General features: G+C 39.1%; 1 protein-coding gene across 1 annotated transcript in view; it reads right to left on the bottom strand.

Moving 5' to 3' along the window:
- The window catches only part of bmp5 (bone morphogenetic protein 5), a 32,523-nt gene that overhangs the window by 1,682 nt on the left and 10,282 nt on the right, over positions 1 to 20,559 (bottom strand). The window contains exons 2-6 of the mRNA XM_079634707.1: positions 15,851 to 16,043; positions 6,066 to 6,214; positions 2,245 to 2,442; positions 505 to 581; positions 305 to 415 (exon numbers count right to left, since the gene is read on the bottom strand). Of these exons, the coding sequence (XP_079490833.1) occupies positions 305 to 415; positions 505 to 581; positions 2,245 to 2,442; positions 6,066 to 6,214; positions 15,851 to 16,043 (728 nt within the window). The remainder of the gene's footprint in view (positions 1 to 304; positions 416 to 504; positions 582 to 2,244; positions 2,443 to 6,065; positions 6,215 to 15,850; positions 16,044 to 20,559) is intronic.

Raw genomic sequence — 20,559 nt, 5'->3', positions numbered from 1 at the left:
CAGTTTAAATCAAGACCGAGCTTTAGGACTGTGAAGCTTTGAGGGAGTTGATGGACTCGATCTCCATCTGTGTTTTGATCATCGTTCTGAATCCGATTCAGAAGTAGTCTTTGACAAAAACTTGTCTTTCTCAGCTTTTTGCTTGAAATTCCCCACATTCTAGAGTTGATGAATGAAGCCAGAATAAAGCATGTTCAGATATTCCAACAACAAAATATTCTGGGGGCCATTAAACTTTTGTGAAAATGTTTAAAAATGTTGGCTCTGGCTGAACGTGTTAAATAATGAAACAATGGACATTTACCAAGGTCTGCACAATCGCATGGTTTGTCGCGTTCATATGTGCGTTCAGTGGAAATGAACATTCTCCATCACAGTAAAAGGCTGCGTAGCCCTCAGGAGCAATGATCCAATCCTGAAACGAGACAGACCGAGACAGTGATGTAAGTTCTGGCTGCAAGCAGTCCTGTAACTGATGTCTTGCGAGTCGCCACATGCGCTTACCTGCCATCCCAAGTCGCGGAAGCTCACGTAAAGTTCATGCTTCTTACAGGCTTGCCTCTGTTCACTGGTGTTCTGATCTAGATAACAGCAACAAAACGGACGTTGAGCCTTCAAACACTGAAGTAGTCGTGTTGTTTAGTCTAGGAGTGTGTGTGGGCTCAATGTGCTCTATGTTTGCAGCTGGCAGGACGTCTTTGTATATAGACTCTAAATGCAGTAAATACTCAGTGATTTGATGGCATTAAAGAGCCCTACGTTCAGAAAACATCAGGTAAGCTCAACATGCATTCTTCGAGTGACTCCTCTATGAAGGACAGCAATGTTGACAACTGCTACTTATTAAATGCAAATTAAAGATGCAGTAGGTGATTTTCTTTTTATAGAATAGTTATATTAGTTATATAGTATTCTATTCTATATAATAGTTATATAGAATAGAAAATATCACTCAAAAATCACAGATATCACCGAACCCTAAAGGCCTTAGCTTTGTAAATGGCAAACACATTGATATTGTTGAGCTTCTTCAAGATTGTGGAGTGCACTAGAGCCACAAGCTTTGCTCATTGAGTTTTCACCGATATCTGGAACACGCTACCAACTAACATTAGAAAGGGACCCACTTTTGCACAATGTGTTGCATCTGAAAATATGGCTAAAGATGAGCCAAACCGTAATGATTTAACAACTTGCATTCTAGTGACCTGAGCACTTTTTAATTGTCTTTCAGATGTAATATCATCATAGTGCTTGTAATTGTATTATTATTATTACTAGGAATATATATTTTTTTAATTAGGTGTGATGTTTTAAATTGTATGTATGTTATTTATCGATGAATGTTTTAACTATGTCATATTTTCCCTCCTTTCCTTCCTGGGACAGCAGATTAAATGTAGCTCTGTACAGTAGCTGATTTTGGGTCAATATGGGTCAACAGTCATTGTCCATTTAAATGATAAAAAATGTTAAGAGACGCTAACCAGCTGCATTCAGGAGACATTGAGGCGCACTCTACCTGTCAGTCATTCTGAGCATTTTGGTTTGCTGACTTTTTCAATATTGCAGCTTATTCAGGCCAAGCACTGCCTAACAATAACCATACCAGTGACTGACACAAGTAATGTGTTTTACCATGTTTTATCTGAAACACTGGATAGCATTATATTCAACGGTGAACGTGATTTCACCAAGTACCACATGTTCCTAGATCAACATCTTTGTTGATCCTGGAACAACTTTCCAATCAACCAATCAGATTTGAGGGACAAGTTTAGCGTTTATGTCAAGTTTAGGCTTAGAACCAGGGTTCTTCTACATCAGTGTTATTCACCTATCATTTCCCTCTGATTTTAGGGATAAGTTATGGGTAGGTTAGGGTTAGGGATATGGATAGGGTAAGGACTACATTTTGGGACAGGAATGTTATTCCAGGATCAACAAATGGTCAGAGTATTGACCATACTCAACTGGTGTTTTAGAGAAAGCACAAAAAAAAAAAGGAAAACGATAAGTGAATAACATTGACGTAGAACCCTGGTTGTAGGCCTAAATTTGACATGTAAACTTGTTTCTCAAATCTAATTTCTTATCCTTTTAAAATGTGGTTGACTGGAAGGTTGTTCCAGTATCAACAAAGATGTTGTACATGTATCAGACATAAGTGAGTGAACTGGTTTGTTTGGTGGAAGTGAGAGAAACAACTCTGAATGCTGTGAGTTTTGTAAAACGGCACTGTACCTCCACTGTTAAGAGCCGGTGAAGATTTCGGTTGTGCTTTGCTTTTGTTTCTGTTGTGACTCTTCCTCTTGCCTCCTGCTGCTCTCACCGAACGAAGCAGAACCTCACTGGCTTTGAAAAAAGCGACCAGGAACGGCTGTTTGGACTGAGGTCCGTTCCTTCCGATGATGCCAGCAGATTTCATGTTGATGCTTCTACCTGGAAACCCAACAGATGCATGCATCCGATTACAGAGATCAACGTTAGACAAACAGCCGTGATTAAGAAAACCTCGTCCTGGGTGGCTAAATCACCACAACTATGTATGACATTTTCTATGGTCCGCACAGATGCTTTAGTGATTGTCTGAATGTCAAACTGAGAGGGAGAGGACTGAAACTGATCCTAAAACGCTGACAACTTCATGGCATCAGGTTCCCATTTAAGAAAGAGGAAAAACTGGGTGTAGTCGTGACTCAAAGATGATACTTCTGTGGAGTCTCACATTGGTAAACCTGTCTGTGTTGAAGCTAAGATAATGACTGTGTGAATGAAAGTTAAACCAGCTGCATTTCATGGTCCTTATTTCCAGTAAAAAGGGAATGCAACAATAATTGAAAACAACAAAAGGCCGTCTGCAGGAAAGAACACTAAAATATGACAGCGCTATTAAAGTGACCGATAATGGTTATTATTCAATAAATTCCCCAACAAATGAGTAACATAGACTAGAATTAACCTGGCAGAGATCCATTGTAAAGTAACACTAAATGCAAAACACATCCCACATTCACAGTTTGTGTTTCTCTTTCAACGATGTAACTCCCTGTTTAACCACTGTAGTATAATTCACCATTGGAGAGATCAACTGGCCAGTCTCGAAACCGTAGTAACTTTATTGCATATCCAGTCATTCGAACCACACTGGTTCAACAATATAGAACTGTCGTTAATGACTAATTACAACTGTTAAATAACCGGTTCGAGATTCATGTCAGATTATTGCTGTATAAAACAAACTTTGGCTACTGAGGACAACTTCATTACCTTTAATCTTCATTATTTTGCTTTTTTTCCAGATGTTTGATTCAGTTGCAGGTTTCAGTTCAAGTTTATATATGGATGAACAGATATAGATTGTACTGCATGTTAGCTTGCTTATTATGGTCAAGATCATGATCCATTCAAGTCCAATGTCACAAACTATGTTTCTTGCCACAGGTCGAGAGCTGTATTTCCAGTAACACTTTATTTTAAGGTGATGTATACACGTTTCTACATGTACTTACTATAGTAATAATACTAAATGATGCATAATTACTAGTAACTAACCCTAAACCAAACCCTAACTGTAACTCTATAGTAAGTACAATGTAACTATGTCACCTTAAAATAAAGTGTAACCGTAGTTTCAATGCTTTTGCATTCCCTAGCAAACTCTTGTGCATTTTCCCCATCACCATGTCCCTTTAGGGGCTCCGTACTTCCTAAAATCTTGAATTGAATTGAGCTAGATGACACTATTGTCTTCTGTAGAGCTGCTTTATAAGTATATCAAATTTGTTTCGTATTTGACGAATTTTGCAACATCGACACTGAATTCTTAAACTGACTCGAGAGGAATAATGACACTTTTAAGAGCTGCTTTACAGCAGAAAAGTAAATATGTCTCATATTTGATGAAGCTTGCATCATTGATTCTGTTCTTTACCTGTTTGTAACTGTGAAGCTGTTTTGAACCAATCTGTATTGTATAAAGCACTATATAAAAAAAGATATTGTAGTTAACAAATTGGGATTATTGTAACTTTTTTGCAACACTTTGACCATGTGACAATTTCATGAGCATTTATATTTGTCTAAACAGAGTTTACATATTGTTTCATACAAGGTGCTTAAAGTCATTTGAATTTGACTTTTTGAAATTAATTTTGTTGATAAAACAATCTATTCACACATAATTAAAGCTGCTGTCCGTCTGATATAGAGACATTTCGTATAGCTATGAGCGTAATATTACTCTTATAAATATCCAAGTATATGATACAGCTTTTATTCTTCAATTCGATCATATACTGTATTCATGGGAGAAAACATCAGTTTGAATAAGTAAAGCGATATATTTGTCATAGTATCCTTTCAATGGTTAAAGTTTCCACAGTCATTGCATGTGCTGCACTTTATTTGTAACATTTTGTTTTATTAGATTATTTGTATTGATATATTTGCCTTTTTTAGAATTTAAAGATGATAATAAAGAAAGATAATGTTCGATAAATGTGACCACAAAACCAGTCACATGGGTCAATTTTTTTTATTGAGATGTATACATCATCTGAGAGCTGAATAAATAATATTTCCATTGATGTATGGTTTGTTCGAATAGCGCGTCAAATTCGCGCCTGCCGCGTCTAGTTTGACGCTTGAACATTTTGAATGCATTCGCGAAATACACGCGCGTAAAAAGCAAGAGTTTGGAGCGAAATTGACGCGCGTCCGAGGCGAAATCCGCTTTTTCTGGGAGAGGCAAGTGCTAAGGGAAATTTAAAAATACTACTGTTATTGTGTCACGAAATGTAGTTTTAAGAGTTGTTCAGTCGAGAATGGAGTTGTTTAAAGCTAAAATCTGTGGTTTGTTTATAAAGATAGCGCCTATTTAAAAAATTGTATCTGACGTTTGGGAGTTGTGAGATCCAGGCGATCAGCGAGCGCTCAGCGCTCATGTAACCCGCCTGAACAGCCTTACTTCGGCTAGTCCTCCTGACGTCTGCCGCTGGTAAACCAGAAATGTTTAAATTCACAATCTATAGCTTCGGCTCAATTATATGAAACATATAAGTTAAAATACATTAATGACTCGTTATAACGTAGGTCAAACGACTTCTTTAATTAACGTTATGTGAGTTTTTCTTCATCTCATTCAGAAATGTAGCCTATGACTGCAAGTGTTCAGTGTCACATTCATAGTTAACATCTGAACAATGTCATTCCTTCTTTCACGCGGGCATTTAGTCATTACAAAATAATTTATTAAGGCCAAACATAAGTTATTGAGGCCAAACATTTAAAATGACATCGGGCATTCCCCCGTTTATCACGTCACTTCACCACGTGACAGCAGCAAGCAGGCTCCGATTGGTTAACGCGGCGCGAATTGACGCAGAAGTTCAGATTTTTCAACTCGGGCGGCAGACGCGAATTCGCATCAAACCCGTGAATGCACTATAAAATAATTTGCGCGTAACGCGGCAGACGCTCAATTCGCGCGCACTTGACGCGCGAATGAGGCGTATTCGCGTCTACCGCGCCGCACTCTACGCCTCGTTCGCGCCGCAGGATTTTTTTACGAGCGTAACGAGCGTCTTTGCATTGACTTAACATTGAAATCACTCGCGCCTGACGCGCTATTCGCGTCCGGTGTGAACGCAGCATAAGGTTTTCCTCCTTCAAATCTCCTTTAAAGTTGTGCATTTATATTCACGATTGTGCTGCATTCACTCACAAAAATAAATATTTATATATTTACGGTAGGAAATGTACAAAATATCTTCATGGAACATGATCTTAATATCCTAATGATTTTTGGCATAAAATAAAAAAGGATAATTTTGACCCATACAATTTGCCTATTGCCACAGATATACCCGTGCGACTCCAGACTGGGTTTGTGATCCAGGGTCACAAATGAGATCTCTGATTGATTGTAGTCCTTGAAAAAAAAAGGTCCTAGTGCCTGAAAGGTCCTTGAAAGTCCTGTACTTTGGTTTTCCAGTATCTGAAGTGTGTGTAAAGCTCCGTCAGAGATTCCTCCAGTGTAAACCGTGGATCTGTGAGGGTCTTACCGTCAGTGGTCTCCACACAGAGCTGAAGGCCCATGTTCTGCTGAGGGTTCAGGAGCCAGTGATTACTGGTGGCCGTGATGTCAAACACCAGCCACCCCCCGTCAGTGGCGCGAACCTTTTTCCAGTCCAAGAGAAACGTTTCAGGATCCCTAATGAGACAATCAGAATGCACTATGATTTACATTACATCTTCGAATATAATATTTCACTCTCCCACGCAAATAGATAAATGTTAAACAGTGATGACATGTTTAAAACCCGAGACGAACGAGCTGGATTTGGCTAATTGCAGTCATTCTGCATGTTAATTAGCAGTGTTGATTATACCATACAAAAACAAATATTGAAATGTGTGCAACCTCGTTCTCTCTCAACTCCTCCTTTTCATCTCGACCACAGTCTTGTCAACAAGCCATTCCTGTTCATCTACTTAACTGATGTTCCACTAAAACAGCACATGGGCCACACAGTGAGACCCTGATCTCACAGACAGAGCAATGATCAGAGACGGTGTCATGTCCCAGCATGCCTCAGTGAGACGATCTCCTGCGTCCCTGTGACATCTCAGTGTTCTCCTTTTCTTTTAACTTCAGCATGAGCAATTGAACACAACTGACACAAAGCAGACTATCTGTGTGTCTACAGAGAAATGTAAAAACAGATTTTAACAGATGTTATCAAAACTTTCCAAAAAAGTACCATGGTATCCTTTGAAGTAGCTTGGAGTGCCATGGCTAATGGTAAATCACTCAGCTCAGTTCCGTCAAAGTGCCGTGATGTGACCATCTGATGACATTTAGATTCCACTGATGCTTCTTTTAATAGTTTAGTAAGAGAAACCACAAGCCATATTAATGTGTCCTCAAGCAAATATTCTAAACCAAAACAATGGTATTTGTTTCTGTATTTCATTTATTAAAGTACCATCTGTTATGTCAAAAACCTTGTTCTAAATGTCTTTTTCAGCGGCTTTGGTTTCCGAAAGTATTTTTTCCCACTCATTTCTCCCATAAGGATTTCAAAAAGATCTTGGTTATAAGCCACGAACCGAGCCAATCAGCTGAGGAGAATCATAACATTACAAACTTTGATTTGAAGCAAAACCGTTTTTGAAAATCGGACAAAAAAACAAAGATACAAGATTGTGAACTGACCGGCTTTAGTGAACTACAATCCCATGTGTGTATATATATATATATATATATATATATATATATATATATATATATATATATATATATATATATATATATATATATATATATATATATATAAGCTTTTTTTAAATTATTATTGCAGAATGTACATAAGGCAGGGACCAACCAACAATATAAGACAATATTGTCCCATTGGGACAAACTCACAGAGAAAGGAAAGGAAAGGAAAGGAAAGGAAAGGAAAGGAAAGGAAAGGAAAGGAAAGGAAAGGAAAGGAAAGGAAAGGAAAGGAAAGGAAAGGAAAAGGAAAGGAAAGGAAAGGAAAAGAAAAGAAAAGAAAAGAAAAGAAAAGAAAAGAAAAGAAAGGAATGGAAAGAAAACAAGGAGCAAGGATGAAGACAAACAGGTAACCGATACAGACATCAAAGGAAAAAATACTAAATTAATCAATATTTTGACAAAGAGAAACATAGTTTCAGACTTTCTATTATGTTTTTCAAAGCATTTGAAGCTCTGAACCAGTTTAACAAAATAACAAAGAAATATATAAAGGAGGACTTACATTATTTCCATACAAGTATGGATATGATATTTAACCATCAATAAAACTAAATTTACAACATTACCTGAATAAGTTAGTTCAAGTAAGAATTTAAAAATACAAAGTCAATTCTATATTAGTACTTAATTTAATCTTGTAGAAATGAAAGCAAATATCATTGTTATATAATTATAACCAACTCAACTTTCTGATACTGGTGTTCCAGTATTGCAAAGTAAACTTCAACTACTGTAAGTAGAAATCACTCAACAAAGTTAAAGTTACTTAATTTCTTTGTTAATTTAACTTAACTTAAAGTATATTTTACTTAATTACATACTGTATACGACATTTACTTTAACAATATGTGTGCAAAATCTTTCAAAAGAAAAATTAAGTGATTTTTTTTACCATATATGGAAGTATTTTGAGAGAGTATGAAGACTTGATAGCGGTATTTGTAGTGGGCGGAGCTAACAAGCGATTTTGGCACGCTTTTCTAGTCTCGACTCTGATTCTGCTGTTAAACATTATTTAAACGTTATTTTAAAACTAAGTTGAAATACGTGTGACGCTTCAACTGCAGCAAATACTATCGATTAACAACTTCGTAGCTCACAATAATGCTGTCTGTAAAGGTTTATAAGTTAATAAAAATAGATTTGTTTTCCTCCAGAACCCGACTGTTGAACTCTATTACACTGAGTTAAGCCTTATGAGCCTTCGGTTGAACATTACACATGACAAAAGTAATGACTTGCGGTTCAGTGAAAAAGTCAAGAGTCGCTCCCACAGATTCAGCCAGTGAGTGAGTCATTAGACTGATTCACACGAGTTAAAATGTCATTCAGTCATAATGTGAATTAGATTACATCGAACTGCAAACAACCAGTGAGGACAACGGAGCAGAAACATGTGCATATCTATTCATTGTGTTAAATTCAGATTTTCCTTTCCCATTAAAGGATTAGTTCACTTTCAAATAAAAATGTCCTGATAATTTACTCACCCACATGTTATCCAAGATGTCCATGTCTTTCTTTCTTCAGTCGAAAAGAAATGAAGGTTTTTGAGGAAAACATTCCAGGATTTTTCTCCATATAATGGACTTCAATGGCAACCAACCATTCAACTGTTCAAAGAAGGTTCAAATGTCCGTCTCAATGCGGCTTCAAAGTCTCGACACGATCCCAGCCGAGGAATAAGAGTCTTATCTAGCAGAACGATCGGTCATTTAAAAAAATAATAATAATAATTTACTCTTTAACCACATATGCCCATCTTGTACCATCTCTGAGATGTGCCACGCATTACGTCATCACGTTGGAAAGGTTACGAAAATAAATTAATAATAATAATAAATTAAAACAAAGATGTCGGACGATTTTGAAGTTGGCGGAGAAAATGAGGTGGAGTTTTTCCCTACCTTTGTGAACTGGAGTACACAGACAAATAACTTAGACAGATGGCGTGACGCGTGACCTTTCCAACGTGATGACGCAATGCGTGGCGCATCTCAGAGATGGTACATGACGGGCATTTGTGGTTAAAAAGTATATATATTTTTTTTTTTTTGAAAATCACCAATCGTTTCGCTGGATAAGACTCTTATTCCTCGGCTGGGATCGTGTCGAGACTGAAGCTGCACTGAAACTCACATCTGGACCTTCAAACTGTTGGTTGCCATTGAAGTCACCATATTTTCCTCTAAAACCTTCATTTCTTTTCGACTGAAGAAAGAAAGACATGGACATCTTGGATGACGTGGGGGTGAGTAAATTATCAGGAAATGTTTATTTGAAAGTGAACTAATCCTTTAAGCTTGTAGATACACTAGCATCACAGCACACAACTGAACCAGATCTGAATTAGAATTGGTTCTCTATTCCCAATCCCATTACGGTATCACGGTCCCTCCACAGTATTGTTTTGTAAAGGTGTCGTTTACCACCGTGCCATTAACACTCGCAGTGGGCACGCTTTGGCCGGCTATATGAAGTGGGTGCTAAACTGCCAAACACTAAATTCCATTAATCACAGGAAAATCCAGAAGGGAACGTGAGAAGTTGCCGGACGCGGATGCCTCGTAAACACAGCCGTGAGGTCCAGTGCTTCTGATGGCAGGATCCATTTTAAACCCTTGTTTCATTGCCCCAGGAGAGCCGTATCTCCACTTTAATGTTTCAGCTGCATTCATTCATGATGTGCCCGTGTATGACTCAAGATAAGTCACGGGTCTCAATCTAGATTAGAGGACCATTAGAGCCGTGAAGAGGCAGGTGGGCACAGGCTCACTTTTAGGAAGAGTTGGAAGTCTATTAAGGCCAGATGGCCCTGTCTGGGGTGCAAGCGCTCTGACAAGCTGTCGAGATATGCAAGGAGTGATAACTGATGGACTTTCAAGACTCTCATAAGTGCTGGAACTTGCAAATGAGCTGTTAATGGAAAGCGTTATCCATGGCCATTACCAGCCAGTCTATCTGGTGAGACTGAGGAAGAACAGGTTTGCTTTGGTTCGGGTGGGCGAACATTTTGAGGTGGTCTAAACGTCACGGAACAAAGCTGACCTGATGTCATGGACTTTTAGTTGAGCCCAGCTGGCTATATCCTAGAAAATCAGCAACGCTGTTTTCTTAGGAAAACTGTTCCCATACATCATTCCACAGCGGCTGTGCAATCTTCATCGTCTGCATTATCTCCCGTACTTTAGATGTGGAGAAGGACTCGAGTTACTATTCTAACTCAAACCTTATTGAGCCACATTGTCATGAGCAATGCAACACTGGGAAAGAGTGGTGGCCTGAAAGGAAATCTGAAATAACTGGTTTTATTCAAGTCAAAACTATGATTTAACATCACTGAACCAAATTATATATACACAAACTCTTTCCCCGCCAGCACCAATTTTTTTTTAAATCATTTTCACAAAACTTTCATGGCCCCCAGAATATTTTATTGTATGAATATCTGAAAATACAATTTATCAGGAGAAAGAACAGAGTTTCTGCTTTTAAACAAACAAACCAACACACAAAAAAACTATTTATTCTAGCTTCATGCATTCTTTTTTATCAACGCTTGAATGTGGGGAAGTTTCATTTAAAAAAAGCTAAATTTTGAACATTTGAATGTGTTGTCAAAGACTTCGTATGGATGGGATTCAGAAGATCGCACACAGATGGATTAGATCGAGTCCATCAACACCTCAAGCTTCAGTCTTTCCTCCTCATGGGTTCAACATTTCATTCAGTAACGTTACGCAGTTTTGATTTATATGCTGTTGAATGTTTGATGATGCTGTTATTTTACTTGTGCGTCAGTATTGCTTCTATCGCTTGTTTCTGCTTCTTCTTTACTTGTTTTTTTTAAATTGTCTACTCTTTCAGAAGATGTGTAATAGCGCCCCCTACCGTATGACACAGAAAGCACAGAAATTTCCATCAATGACGGGGAAAGAGTTCATTCATAGCAACAAAACTAATTGTAATGGATTAAATCAGGTAGAAATCACACTATTGCAGGTTACCACATTTTACAGTGTATTTTAAATGTCTATAATATAACTGGTAAAACTTTGCAATAAAGTTCCATTCAATAACATTATTTAATGCACTAACATTAACTAACAATGAGCAATATCGGTACATGTGTTACAGTTTTTATTAATCTTTGTTAATGTCTGTTAATAAAAATACAACTGTTCATTTTTAGTTTACATTCGCTTTATTAAATAATATTAGCAAATAAAACTTTTCATTTTTTAAAAATGTATTAGTAAGTAGTATTAGTAAATGTTGAAAATAAAATTAACTAAGATTAATAAATGCTTTAGAAGTATTTTTCATTGTTAGTATATTTTAAACAATGTACCATTTTTGAACAATCAATTTCCATGACAAATGTTTATGATTATACTTATAAAATTATAATTAAACATAATATTTTAGAGCTGAGATCTGAAACTAAATCATGCACATTTCTTCATGATATTTCAAAAGTTCATATAATACTCGAGTATGATAAAGATGAACAGAACTGGCTAGCTCTCAAGTTGGAGACTCAACTGGACTATATCAAAGCTATAAAACAAGCAAGACAACTTTTGATTTGAATAATGTATAAAATATAAATGTTGCAATTAACATTGAGATTAATAAATGCTTTAGAAGTTTTTTCATTATTAGTATATTTTATCTGTTAACAAATGTAATCTTATGTTAAAGTATTACACACCTTTTACAATAAACAATACATTTCCATGACAACTGTTTATGATTAATGGATTTTTCTTTTCTTTTTTTCAAAATCATTTTGTATAAGTTGAGCAATATTTCATCAATATACTAATATTTTAGAGCTGAGATCTGAACACTGGAGTATGATAAAGATGAACAGAACTGGCTAGTGGAGTTCGACTCGACCGCGCGGTGTAATATCAACGCTATAATGAACAGATTTAAGGCAGGAGACGGCGTGATGCTGGAAGAGTCATCATGGATGAGCAGCGCAGCTGTTTATATACTCTTCTGTAATGATTGACAGGATCATATGAACGAGATCCTCCCCAACCTTGGTTTTAAAACTCCATAAAGTAAATCTTCTTTGTGGAATACTCAGAATGATAAAGATACTAGTCTGGCATCTGGAGGTTTTCCATCCAGCTACATATTAATAGATCCGGTAGTAAATATGACAAGCCTACAGTAGTTGTAAAAGCATTGTCAAGTCAAGTCACCTTTATTTATATCGCACTTTTTACAATACAGACTGTATCACAGCACTTTCACAGTGATAACATGGAAATAATACAACACAGTTTGTTTCTAGAAGAAAATTGCGTCATCGTCCAACTTAAGTATGAAAGATCAATTGTGTTCCTGAATAATGTTCCACGTTCCATAATATGCTATATTAATATCAGCCAAATGTTAACTTCCTCCACATATGTTGTGAAACTGATGGATAATCCGAGGCAGTGTGTGATACTGTCAGCTTCTCGATGGCGATTCACAGATCCTGACGCATGCGGTTTATCGTCACGAGGGAAACCTCCAGACAGACTCCAGACTCGCTCGTGTAAACAGGATGTGCTTTTATTTTCCGCTTGATTTCCTGCCTAAAGTGTTTCCCAGACCAGGCCCAGCTTTAAGAGACTTTCCTACAGGTTTAATTGGAAGTCAGGTTTCATTTAAACTCAGTGTGTTGCTCTATGGTAAAAACAGCCGCTGATGCTTTTGTTCAGCTTTAAAAGTGTTTTATCAACATCTCATCTCATCTCTCATCATCTCATCTCATCTCTCATCATCTCATCTCATTAAGCATGATTCATTTTATATGCATGTATTTCCTCTTATGACATTTAAAGACAAATATTCCAGTTAGTTTAGTGCCATTTGGATTCAGTTCATGAATACATTTGCCAGTAAAAGTGTCTTTTTCTGATAACGTTTCTCCATCATTTAATGAAAGTCTCGCTTGGTCAAAAGTTTAGGGACAATTTCAGACCTGAGGCCTGTTGCATGAAGCTAGTTGAACAAACTCTGAGTTTCAGAGCGGGTTTAGAGTCGACAAATCCACATCCAGCCTGGTTTAGATCAGGTTCAACGGGCTCACAATGCTCGGTATATAAACGTCGACTCGAGTTTAATCCAGAGTTTGAAGCGTGTGCGCCTGAAAGTGTGAGACGTGCGACAAACAGCCAATCACACGAAACATGGAGAGCGCCAGTTTAATTCACTTCTCACGAGAGAGCCGCGCAATTGACTTATTTGCTGAAGATTAAGATCATTATGAAAAAATATCATGAAATCAAATGTATTTACAAAGCAGGAATAAACACTGCTGCTGCAGAGAAAGTTTGAGAAGGCAGCGGAAAGAAAAAATCAATGCAGGCCTTATCATTTATATAGTTTCACAAAGAGCTCAAAAGAATACACATGAGCTTAATCTGTTTAAAAGCTTATATATTAAAGCTTGCATAATATAATAAAATAAAATAAAATATAATATAATATAATATAATATAATATAATATAATATAATATAATATAATATAATATAATATAATATTATATTATATAATATTATATTATAGTTCAAGTTGAATGTTAATTGTACATTAATTATTATAATTTATTATAAAAACATAGTTTGCTCAAACACCTGGGTAGTTATTCCAGTTTTGGTATGGTACACTACAGACATTTATGATGTTACATTCATAGTTCAATTTAAAGGATTAGTTCACTTTTAACAAAATTGTGCTGATAATTTACTCACCCCGATGTCATCCAAGATGTCCATGTCTTTCTTTCTTCAGTCGAAAAGAAATGAAGGTTTTTGATGAAAACATTTCTCCATATAATGGACGTCAATGGGCCCCAAACGGTTCAGGGTCCAGATGACAGTGTCAGCGCCGCTTCAACGGGCTTTAAACGACACCAGACGATGAATACGGGTCTTATCTAGCGAAACCATCGTCATTTCAAAAATAAATAAAAAAGTTTAAGTTTTATAAGCACAAGCGCTCGCCTTGCTCTGTTCTGTGATGCGCGTTCGTGACGTCACGTCATACGCAATTACGTTGAAAAGGTCACGCTTGACGAGTCAGTGTTTACACATGTGCGGAAGGAGGACCATACACACATATTCAAATGTCTTTGTGTCAGTTTATCGTTTAAAATGCCCATTTCGTGTGCGTATCCTGAGTGTTGGAATATTAAAAAGCCTAAAAGAAAATTTTCGTCAGGACAAAAATGTTTTACTTTTCACAGAAGCGTGACCTTTTCAACGTAACTGCGTATTACGTGACGTCACGAACGCGCATCACAGAACAGAGCAAGGCGAGCGTTTGTGCTTATAAAACTTAAACTTTTTTATTTATTTTTGAAATGACGATGGTTTCGCTAGATAAGACCCGTATTCATCGTCTGGTGTCGTTTAAAGCCCGTTGAAGCGGCGCTGACACTGTCATCTGGACCTTGAACCGTTTGGGGCCCATTGACGTCCATTATATGGAGAAATGTGTTTATCAAAAACCTTAATTTCTTTTCCACTGAAGAAAGAAAGACATGGACATCTTGGATGACATCGGGGTGAGTAAATTATCAGCAAAAGTTTTTCTAAAAGTGAACTAATCCTTTAATGCTGTTCTTTTGAACTTTCGGTATCCACAAAACTTTCTATTTCACAGTTCTTTGTGTTTGGAGTGTGAAAATATAGGCAGATTATTTTTACATAGCAAGCGCTTGCAACATGATCATTCTTTGACCATTCCACACAACCTGTCAAAATACACGACTAATTCTTTATTTTTTACCATTTTCTACATTTTAGAATAACAATAAAGTAATCAAAACAATGAAAATGACACAGGCTGCGTGCTGTGACGAGAGTAGTTGCGGGATCTATTTGCAGCAGTCACTTTATTCCACAACTTTAGTCAAAATAACAAGCGCATGAAGGAGAGAAAGAGAAACCAACAAAAGAACCGACTCAAGAGAAAAGCAAAGCAACTAAACATCTACATGAACAGACAAAGAACAACTCAAACAGAGGACTATATACACACACAAGTTAACTGAGGGAGAAAACACGAGACAGGTGGGGCTAATCAATCAAACAATGTAACTATGACAACAAATGAGAAGCGGGAACATAGGAAACAAAGACAATGCAAACATAGATCTAACAGAAACAAACTGAGCTCTTCAAAGCCACTCTTTCCAGCTCTGCAAACTCACGAGGAATTAAACACATCTGAAGAACGCACTTATTTGCAGCTTTTCTTCACTGCTCATCCAGACAGTTTAAATAAATGTTGTGGGGAAATTCCCTGAGAATTAATTATTTATAACTAAAAGGAGGGCAAAATATGTGCTGAATGCTATCTCTATTGCAATTGTTCTGAATTGGCTCCTTAAAAAGCCCGAAGTGCATGACTGCAGGTGTAAATGCACACAATTATCTATTTTAATTTAGTTCTGTAAAGAAATCCAGGCATTCTACAAAACTAATTTTAGGAACCGGATCATGCGAAACTGCTCTGACTTTTGAATAGTACGGTGTGAAATGTGTAACGCTCTCACCTGTTGGGATACTCTTTGATGACTTGGTATATGGTGACCTTGAGTGTGATGTTCTCATATCTGACGGGACTCTGATCCTTATAAATCCTGAACTCGGCCGCGGTCACCGCCTCGCCTTCGGGAATCTGAGTCAGGTCGAAGCGAAACTCCCTGTAGTGTCGTCTGTGATGGGAGAAATCCTTATCCCTCTCCACTGCACGGAAACACAAAGCGCACAATGAGAAGCTGCACACTGTAGGACTATCACACACACACACACACGCTAAGTGTCGAGAGCTGCTTTCTTTAAAAAGTCATTCATCAAAACGGTCACATTCCACGCCTAGTCCAAACATTTGGAGGACCAACAAAAGCAACATCCAGCGGTCCATTACAGCCGGCGTCTGAGCACAGGTAGCAGAGTACAGGCCTTTCCCTGTGTCCGTGATGAATGAGCTGTCAGGGAAGAAAAACAGCCCGGCGCTAATAACACACTGCGCTAGCGGAGAAAAGCTGACAAGACACAAATTCCATGATTTTGTGAACAATGTATCACAAGTTTTCTGACCTCCCAAGATTCTCATTTCTAATCTGCAGAAAATACCATGTGTGGGTGAGAGGTTATCACTGTCAGAAATGCAGTGCGACCTCTTAAACATGTCCTGAACGGTGGAAACCTTAACGAGAAAACATATTTGATATATAGGAAGTGCCTGTAGATAAGGCTTTCTCCATATATCCAGAAACTGCTCTGCCAGATGGCTATCCGACACTGCATTCCCTCGAACAGGCCTGTGAGCTCCCAGTGCAGCACCAGTACAGTATTCAGTCAGTGCAGCACCAGTACAGCACCAGTACAGTATTCAGTCAATACAGCACCAGTACAGCACCAGTACAGTATTCAGTCTGAACAGCACCAGTACAGTGTTCAGTCAGTACAGCACCAGTACAGCACCAGTACAGTATTCAGTCAGTACAGCACCAGTACAGTATTCAGTCAGTACAGCACCAGTACAGTATTCAGTCAGTACAGCACCATTACAGCACCAGTACAGTGTTCAGTCAGTACAGCACCAGTACAGCACCAGTACAGTGTTCAGTCAGTACAGCACCAGTACAGCACCATATGGTATTCAGTCAGTGCAGGACCAGTACAGCACCAGTACAGTATTCAGTCAGTACAGCACCAGTACAGTCTTCAGTCAGTACAGCACCAGTACAGCACCAGTACAGTATTCAGTCAGTACAGCACCAGTACAGCACCAGTACACTATTCAGTCAGTACAGCACCAGTACAGTCTTTAGTCAGTACAGCACCAGTACAGTATTCAGTCAGTACAGCACCAGTACAGCACCAGTACAGTGTTCAGTCAGTACAGCACCAGTACACTATTCAGTCAGTACAGCACCAGTACAGCACCAGTACAGTATTCAGTCAGTACAGCACCAGTACAGTCTTTAGTCAGTACAGCACCAGTACAGTGTTCAGTCAGTACAGCACCAGTACAGTGTTCAGTCAGTACAGCACCAGTACAGTCTTTAGTCAGTACAGCACCAGTACAGTGTTCAGTCAGTACAGCACCAGTACAGTGTTCAGTCAGTACAGCACCAGTACAGTGTTCAGTCAGTACAGCACCAGTACAGTATTCAGTCAGTACAGCACCAGTACAGCACCAGTACAGTGTTCAGTCAGTACAGCACCAGTACACTATTCAGTCAGTACAGCACCAGTACAGCACCAGTACAGTCTTCAGTCAGTACAGCACCAGTACAGCACCAGTACACTATTCAGTCAGTACAGCACCAGTACAGCACCAGTACAGTATTCAGTCAGTACAGCACCAGTACAGTGTTCAGTCAGTACAGCACCAGTACAGTATTCAGTCAGTACAGCACCAGTACAGCACCAGTACAGTATTCAGTCAGTACAGCACCAGTACAGCACCAGTACAGTATTCAGTCAGTACAGTATTCAGTCAGTACAGTATTCAGTCAGTACAGCACCAGTACAGCACCAGTACAGTGTTCAGTCAGTACAGCACCAGTACAGTATTCAGTCAGTACAGTATTCAGTCAGTACAGTATTCAGTCAGTACAGCACCAGTACAGTGTTCAGTCAGTACAGCACCAGTACAGCACCAGTACAGTGTTCAGTCAGTACAGCACCAGTACAGTGTTCAGTCAGTACAGCACCAGTACAGTATTCAGTCAGTACAGCACCAGTAGAGTATTCAGTCAGTACAGCACCAGTACAGTATTCAGTCAGTACAGCACCAGTAGAGTATTCAGTCAGTACAGCACCAGTACAGTATTCAGTCAGTACAGCACCAGTACAGCACCAGTACAGTATTCAGTCAGTACAGTATTCAGTCAGTACAGCACCAGTACAGTATTCAGTCAGTACAGTATTCAGTCAGTACAGCACCAGTACATCACCAGTACAGTGTTCAGTCAGTACAGCACCAGTACAGCACCAGTACAGTATTCAGTCAGTACAGTGTTCAGTCAGTACAGCACCAGTACAGCACCAGTACAGTATTCAGTCAGTACAGCACCAGTACAGTATTCAGTCAGTACAGCACCAGTACAGTATTCAGTCAGTACAGCACCATTACAGCACCAGTACAGTGTTCAGTCAGTACAGCACCAGTACAGCACCAGTACAGTGTTCAGTCAGTGCAGCACCAGTACAGCACCAGTACAGTATTCAGTCAGTGCAGGACCAGTACAGCACCAGTACAGTATTCAGTCAGTACAGCACCAGTACAGTCTTCAGTCAGTACAGCACCAGTACAGCACCAGTACAGTATTCAGTCAGTACAGCACCAGTACAGCACGAGTACACTATTCAGTCAGTACAGCACCATTACAGCACCAGTACAGTATTCAGTCAGTACAGCACCAGTACAGTCTTTAGTCAGTACAGCACCAGTACAGTATTCAGTCAGTACAGCACCAGTACAGCACCAGTACAGTGTTCAGTCAGTACAGCACCAGTACACTATTCAGTCAGTACAGCACCAGTACAGCACCAGTACAGTATTCAGTCAGTAAAGCACCAGTACAGCACCAGTACAGTGTTCAGTCAGTACAGCACCAGTACAGCACCAGTACAGTATTCAGTCAGTACAGCACCAGTACAGTCTTTAGTCAGTACAGCACCAGTACAGTATTCAGTCAGTACAGCACCAGTACAGCACCAGTACAGTCTTCAGTCAGTACAGCACCAGTACAGCACCAGTACACTATTCAGTCAGTACAGCACCAGTACAGTGTTCAGTCAGTACAGCACCAGTACAGTATTCAGTCAGTACAGCACCAGTACAGCACCAGTACAGTATTCAGTCAGTACAGTATTCAGTCAGTACAGTATTCAGTCAGTACAGCACCAGTACAGCACCAGTACAGTGTTCAGTCAGTACAGCACCAGTACAGCACCAGTACAGTGTTCAGTCAGTACAGCACCAGTACAGTATTCAGTCAGTGCAGTGTTCAGTCAGTACAGCACCAGTACAGTATTCAGTCAGTACAGTATTCAGTCAGTACAGCACCAGTACAGTGTTCAGTCAGTACAGCACCAGTACAGCACCAGTACAGTGTTCAGTCAGTACAGCACCAGTACAGTGTTCAGTCAGTACAGCACCAGTACAGTATTCAGTCAGTACAGCACCAGTACAGTGTTCAGTCAGTACAGCACCAGTACACTATTCAGTCAGTACAGCACCAGTACAGCACCAGTACAGTCTTCAGTCAGTACAGCACCAGTACAGCACCAGTACACTATTCAGTCAGTACAGCACCAGTACAGTGTTCAGTCAGTACAGCACCAGTACAGTATTCAGTCAGTACAGCACCAGTACAGCACCAGTACAGTATTCAGTCAGTACAGTATTCAGTCAGTACAGTATTCAGTCAGTACAGCACCAGTACAGCACCAGTACAGTGTTCAGTCAGTACAGCACCAGTACAGTATTCAGTCAGTGCAGTGTTCAGTCAGTACAGCACCAGTACAGTATTCAGTCAGTACAGTATTCAGTCAGTACAGCACCAGTACAGTGTTCAGTCAGTACAGCACCAGTACAGCACCAGTACAGTGTTCAGTCAGTACAGCACCAGTACAGTGTTCAGTCAGTACAGCACCAGTACAGTATTCAGTCAGTACAGCACCAGTACAGTATTCAGTCAGTACAGCACCAGTACAGTATTCAGTCAGTACAGCACCAGTACAGCACCAGTACAGTATTCAGTCAGTACAGTATTCAGTCAGTACAGCACCAGTACAGTATTCAGTCAGTACAGTATTCAGTCAGTACAGCACCAGTACAGTATTCAGTCAGTACAGCACCAGTACAGTATTCAGTCAGTACAGTATTCAGTCAGTACAGTATTCAGTCAGTACAGCACCAGTACATCACCAGTACAGTGTTCAGTCAGTACAGCACCAGTACAGTATTCAGTCAGTACAGTATTCAGTCAGTACAGCACCAGTACATCACCAGTACAGTGTTCAGTCAGTACAGCACCAGTACAGTATTCAGTCAGTACAGTGTTCAGTCAGTACAGCACCAGTACAGTATTCAGTCAGTACAGTGTTCAGTCAGTACAGCACCAGTACAGCACCAGTACAGCACCAGTCCGGCTGTGGCATCTCTGCCATTCAGAATCACTACAATCATGAGTTACTGGGTCATCAGTGCAGGTTTCAAGATTACGTCATCTTCACTACAGGT

This window comes from Phoxinus phoxinus, assembly GCF_949152265.1.
Source record: "Phoxinus phoxinus genome assembly, chromosome: 14".
Taxonomy (NCBI): Eukaryota; Metazoa; Chordata; class Actinopteri; order Cypriniformes; family Leuciscidae; genus Phoxinus; species Phoxinus phoxinus.
The sequence above is the reverse complement of the archived record's forward strand: the minus strand, read 5'-3'. Positions and strand labels throughout refer to the sequence as shown.